Source organism: Physeter macrocephalus, chromosome 11 (genome assembly GCF_002837175.3).
Source record: "Physeter macrocephalus isolate SW-GA chromosome 11, ASM283717v5, whole genome shotgun sequence".
NCBI classification, from domain to species: Eukaryota; Metazoa; Chordata; class Mammalia; order Artiodactyla; family Physeteridae; genus Physeter; species Physeter macrocephalus.
In genome coordinates this window covers 22,896,572-22,903,174 of record NC_041224.1, presented here as the reverse complement: position 1 = coordinate 22,903,174, position 6,603 = coordinate 22,896,572, and the positions used below count along the sequence as shown (strand labels likewise).

Here is a 6,603-nt window from a genome sequence, read left to right as displayed (position 1 = left end):
GGGCACGAACCCGCGTTCCCTGCATCGGCAGGCGGACTCTTAACCACTGCGCCACCAGGGAAGCCCTCAATCAGCATTTTTTAAAAAGCACTCTGGGTGATGAGATTCACACGCAAGACGTGTCTAGTGGTGAGACCCACGAATATGAAGTTTCTTTCCTCACTCAGTGCACCTGTGCAGCACAGAGGCAGGGCAGGCTCAGATGCTTATCTACAAATAGGATCGTGGCTGCAGTTAGCATGGATTGGTGTTTTCAGCTACTTTTGCTTGTGAAGCACGTCGCAGGAGTCCAATCTGAAGGGTTTAACACTTAGCACTCTGTGTGATCTACCTCTGATAGGAGAGAGTACATGCCCACGGCAATTGGATGGGAAAGATTTAGGTTCCGTCTAAGTCAGGGTTAGGTTGTACATGTGTGTTAGGGATCTCTGTAGTGTGTGATCCAATGTACGCTTTCTTGACCCTGTCAGAAAAAATCCCAGATCATTATGGAACCAAAACCCTCTTCATTTAGTTTAAAATACACACACACACACACACACACACACACACGAGTGTGTGCACGTGTATAAACACCAATGTGTAAGAAAGGCTAAATGCTAATGTTGGACATAAGCTGTGTAGATTTTTTTTACCCCAAAAGCATCTCTGTCATTCCCATCCTCATCCCTCCTTTCTGTACACTACTGGTAAATTATGATTTACTGACTCCTCATTAAGAATTTTATTGTCTCATTCACCCATCTGATCAACTTAGGTGATATCTTTATTATATTCCTCACCAAAAAAAAAAAAATAATGAGCAACTTTAAGTTGGCAGTGAACCCAAATATAAGTTGATTGGGGTCTGCAGGCATTCGTCACGAATGCTAATGAATATTTCAAATTTCCTTTGACCTTCTTGGCAGAAGAGGTAACCAAGAGCTTTAGAAATCCAGATGCGAGTTATTGGCCCTTAGAGCCTGGCCTCAGAGGCAGAACTAAGCAGTTGCAGTGGTTCCATCTCTAGAAGCCAGGGTTTTACCTGCAGACTGCCAGCTGTTATTCCCCAAGGATGCTTGATGGGCTTCCAGTCTTTGGAAATCTCCATCCATCAGAAAACCACTGCAGCCTTCAACCCTCGGGTGCTTTGCTAGTCTTAGGCAGGTCAGTCTGCTTCCTCTAGAGCATAAGAAGAAAGGAAGCAAGGAAAAGAGAGTGAAACAGTGGTCTCGCCATCTGCTCAGATTTGGAAATAAGGTCAGAAGTGACTTCCAGAACTTGTCTTGTCCTATGAAAAGCATGAAGGTCACCAGAACTTAAAATTAAGGACCTGGGTCCACTTCCCTTGTTGTGAGACTGAGAATGTAAATTGGTACAGCCACTATGGAGAACAGTATGGAGGTTCCTTAAAAAACTAAAAATAGAGCTACCATATGATCCAGCAATCCCACTCCTGGACATATATCTAGAGAAAAATACAGTTCAAAAGGATACATGCACCCCAATGTTCATTGCAGCGCTGTTTACAATAGGCAAGACATGGAAGCAGCCTAAATATCCATTGACAGATGAGTGGATAAAGAAGATGTGGTACATATATACAATGGAATATTACTCAGCCATTAAAAAGAATGAAATAATGCCATTTGCAGTAACATGGATGGACCTGGAGATTACCATACTAAGTGAAGTAAGACAGAGAAAGACAAATATCATATGATATCGCTTATATGCGGAATCTAAAAAATTTTTATTTCATGATGCAAAAACTTATTTACAAAACAGAAACAGACTTACAGACTTAGAGAACGAATTTACAGTTACTAAGGCGGAAAGGTGGGGGGGGGACAGCTTGGGAATTTTGGACTGACATGTACACACGGCTATATTTAAAATAGATAACCAGCAAGGACCTGCTGTAGAGCACAAGCAACTGTGCTCAATATTCTGTAATAACCTAAATGGGAAAAGAATTTGAAAAAGAATAGATACAAGTATACGTATAACCTAATCACTTTTTTGGGAGACTGCACATCCAGGTAATCACAAATAGTAAGAAGAGGTCCATTTTCACCAATGGTTTGGACTTCATGGACCTAATAATTATGTGGTTAAAACTGTCTGTGCTACATGAAAATAATAGGGAAATATTTCTACTAAGACTTGTAAAATATTTCGCCAGGCAAGCCTCCTACAATCCCCCTATTAAAAGCTGTGAAGTATGCAGGGGACAAAAGAGTCACAGCTGGAAGGAGGGCAGTGAGGTGAATGAATGTTCCCTTTCCTAGCCTTTGTCTCATGAATCTATCCACATACCTACGCCATCACAGTTTCACATGGAGGGTGAGGAGTTCTGTGGATTGGGTGTTTCATCTGGAAAATGTATCTGCTGGAACAAGATAAGATGCTGTATATATGATTTAAAAACCAGTAGGAATAACACCCTGCTAGGCTCAGGAGTGTGGAGGGTAAGTTTAAAGTGGTACCCACATGTAGACGGAAGCTTCGTGTTGTCAACTAGCACATTTTACAGATTAACTTTCCATGTTCTCTGGCTGACCAGTTCCAAAGATCTATCAGAAGAGGAACAAAGGGAACACAAGTTTTCATTGACTGGGAAAGTCATCAAATTGAATGTATCAACAGGATATTCCAGAAGCTCTCATGAAACTGATAGAAACATAAGGGTGATAGGAACCCACTGAGGAGATGAAGTGATGAAAGACAATCCCCTATTCTTAGAAGATGTTCATGTTGTGGTCCTGGATGTGATCATTTTCAATTTGAGATTTTCAAACCTTTGGAATTCTTGAAAATATGTGAAATTATACAAAGACATGTTAGTTTGAGAATTTTATAGGCTCTCCTATGACAGACTTTCTCTTTCCAGGCCACCTCTCACAAGTGACATTACCCAGGGGGCTGTGCAGCCAAAAAAACTCAGATCCACTCTGAGTCATCAGGGCAACATGCCTTCAATGAAGGGACCCATCTTCCTATTGGCTGACAGTTTCCCATTCTGCCAGAAGCTTGGAGGGGTATATGTGATAAATATAAGACTTGGTTCTTGTCCTCGGGAAGTCTGAAGTTTTGTTGGAAAACTATATACCTAATGTGCTTGAATAGCTGTACGGATTGGATGTAATTTTGTGCTTAGGGAATGGAATCCACCAAAAGTGCTGTGAGATTTAAGATTGATTTTGGTTATATCTATTACTCTTGCAAAATACTGTTTTAAATATGTATGTAATTTAATAGGGGTGGGGCTTTGGTGTCTGCTGTGTGTTTTACTAAATGAAACAACAGGGTATAGTGAGATGAGGCTGGGTTAGTGGCCAGAAAATTCTGGATTCTAGTCTCACATTCGCCACTGGCTAGAGAAAGACTGGAGACTTCAAACAAGTTACTTATCTTCTCTGAATGGCAGTTTCTACCTTTGTGTGTGTGTGTGTGTGTGTGTGTGTGTGTGTGAAATACCACCTTCTGCACCTATCTTACAAGCTTTCTGTGAGGATAAAACAGAATTCAAAGCTATAAAAAAGAAGGCAAAATTATTATGAACTCATTGGTTCAATCAAACTACCACCTAAGGTTGTTTTTCAAATGCTTTTCATGTATACTGTGAGTGTTGGATTGTGTGTATAGACGTGGGAAAACTCAAAAATAAGAACTTCATATAATTGTGTGTGTGTGTGTGTGTGTGTGTGTGTGTGTGTGTGTGTGTGTGTGTGTGTGAAATACTACCTTCTGCACCTATCTTACAAGCTTTCTGTGAGGATAAAACAGAATTCAAAGCTATAAAAAAGGAGGCAAAATTATTATGAACTCATTGGTTCAATCAAACTACCACCTAAGGTTGTTTTTAAAATGCTTTTCATGTATACTGTGAGTGTTGGATTGTGTGTATAGACGTGGGAAAACTCAAAAATAAGAACTTCATATAATGGCATTATGAAAGTAATACTGCACGTTTGTGAGTCTATATTGTATGGTGTTGTCTCACTTGATTGTTACAACTATGATATTTAGAGCAAAAAGGATTCTTATGTGCACTTCCTATATATAAAGAAGCCGCAGCCCAGAGACATTAAGTGTCTTACTTTAAGAAGGTGGAGGAGCTAGGACTGGACCCTGGTATTTCCGACTTTTCATGCAATGTCCTTTCCAAAAAATTTTTGCTGCCAACACCTTGCCAGATTACTGAGAGGAAATGAGGCTTTTAAAGAGCTGCGTAAAAAAGGAATGTCTAAAAATACCACTTGCCCTCTTGAATATCTGTCTAAAATCACCTCAGTAAGTCTTAATCATGAGAACAAAATGAAAACATATTTCAAATGCCTAGATATTGTCTTAAAATTTTACTTCCTCTCAAACAGCACCATTTCACAGCAAGCTGCCATTTTTTCCTAGCAACTGCCATCCACAGATTGTATTTCTGAAGGGTGTTCACTGTTGCCCGTTTTGTCTTTTAGCAACAGATCAACTCCTAGCAACCATGATCGGATACAGCGTCTCCGGCAAGAATTTCAGCAAGCAAAGCAGGATGAAGATGTGGAAGATCGGCGACGTACCTATAGCTTTGAACAACCCTGGGTGAGTGTTTGGTGCCTTGGCACAGTTGTAGGAAGTCCTGCAACTTCCCTGCAGTAAAAGCCACTAAGCTGTGACCTCAGACCTTTATGAAACAAGACAAGATGGAGCCAAATTCCTTTGACCTTTAGCATATCGACCTTTTCCTCATTTCCATCTGGGTTTCATCACTGCTAATTTCATTTTATATCTTGTTGCACCATCTGTCCGTTGCAGAATAGGTTTCACTTGCCTGATGACAAGACAGAGCAGAGTATTCTGACTCTCAACTATGCATTTTTTAAAGTTTAGTTAAGTATTTTTCTGTATACATTTTTCTGAGAGTCAGAGCCTGAATAAATCAGTTCAACACGTCTATGGCGTATCTACTCTACGCAAAGTACAGTATTTAGAGATTCTTGATTCTCCCCCGTCTCCTGTGTGCATTTGTTGAGCCCCTGCCAGGTCTCTGCCTCTAGCCCGTCTCCAGTCCTCCCTCCCATCGCCGCCAGAGGGACCCTTCTACAGCAGCGCTCTGAATGGCTTCTTAATGCCCCCAAGATAAGTCCAGATTCCACAGTGTGACAGGCTAATTAATCCTCCCAATCCAGCCCCAGACTTGGGCTCTGATCTTGTGCTTTGCCTTAGAGATGATGTCACTTCTGGGAATGGGAGGCATTGGAGCAGATTTGGGGGTTCAATATGATGCGAATTGTGAAGGCTTTCCTTGGAAACCTGAGAGAGTCAACTAGAGATGAGTAAATAAGCTGCCTGAGGCAGGAAAATCTAACTGAGGGTATTAGTAAGTCCAGTCAACATGATAGTGTGACCATAGCCAATAATGCTTTGAGGACAGGGAATAGAAAAATAATTTTTTAAAAATTAATTAACTTATTTATTTTTGGCTGCATTGGGTCTTCGTTGCTGCGCACGGGCTTTCTCTAGTTGCAGCGAGTGGGGGCTCCTCTTCCTTGCGGTGCGTGGGCTTCTCACTGTGGTGGCTTCTCTTGTTGCAGAACCCGGGCTCTAGGTGCGCGGGCTTCAGTAGTTGTGGCACGTGGGCCCTCGAGTGCAGGCTTAGTAGTTGTGGTGCACAGGCCCAGTTGCTCTGCAGCATGTGGGAACAGGGATGAACCGGTGGTCAGTACTGCTCTGATAGCCTGGGAGGCTGCTGGGAGGGGATCTGGGGGTGCCAGCAGTCTAGGGTTATAAAGCTTAGGAGGCTGCGGTCAAAAGAGTGTATTTTTGGAGTCCAGGAATATCCGGATGATGATGGGATCAAAGGTGTCCCATCCATGCATGTGAGTTCCTGAAGCGGAGGAGTGATTAGGGCCCAAAACGTGTATTGAGTTCAGTTCAACGTGTTGGCGATATGATCACACTCGATATTTGGGAGAGTAGGGGCAGACGAAGAATGGTGAGAGAAAAGACTGACATAGACCCGAGTGTGGTTAGATTGCAGGGAAGGAGAGATGAAGGTGGGAAGGTTCTAGGAGCCTTCAGTGCTAGACTGAAAGTCTGAACAAAAATGGTATCTGGACAGAATGCCGGCCCACTAGCCAGGTTAGAAAAAATAATTTTAAATTTTTTCTCCAGGCCTCAGTTTTCTTATTTGTAAACCAAGGGGGTTAGAGTAGCTGATTGTCAGTTACTAAACCTTTTGTTAGAATGAACATTTAAGAGGAAGCTGGGGGTGTAGAGTAAAGCAGATGTCAGTAGAGCTCCTTGGGTTTAATACAGAGGCTGCAGCCGTGGGTCAGAGCTTCTCCAAGTGTAGTCCACGGACCAGCACCTTCAGCTGCTCCTGGGAGCTTGTCACACGTGCACGTTCCTGGGCCCTGCCTCAGACTTACTGGATCTGAACCTCTGTGGGTGGGGCCCAGGAATCTGTATTTTAATAAGCCCTCCACGTCATCTCAAAGGATGGTCAGCTCTGGGAAGCATTGCTCCAGAGTTTAGATCATCGCTGAGGCCCTTTTTGGTCCTAAGATCGAGCGCCCTCAGTACTCTCCACACAAAGCCAGAAAAGGTTCTGATCTGGGGTTTGGTGAT

At 42.6% G+C, this 6,603-nt stretch overlaps 1 protein-coding gene across 31 annotated transcripts in view; it reads left to right on the top strand.

Annotated features, from left to right (window-relative positions):
* Window positions 1–6,603, top strand: part of PARD3 (par-3 family cell polarity regulator) — a 678,698-nt gene that overhangs the window by 645,638 nt on the left and 26,457 nt on the right. For all 31 annotated transcript variants that reach the window (XM_055087799.1, XM_055087804.1, XM_055087803.1 and 28 more), the window contains one exon: window positions 4,455–4,575. In XM_055087799.1, the coding sequence (XP_054943774.1) occupies window positions 4,455–4,575 (121 nt within the window). The remainder of the gene's footprint in view (window positions 1–4,454; window positions 4,576–6,603) is intronic.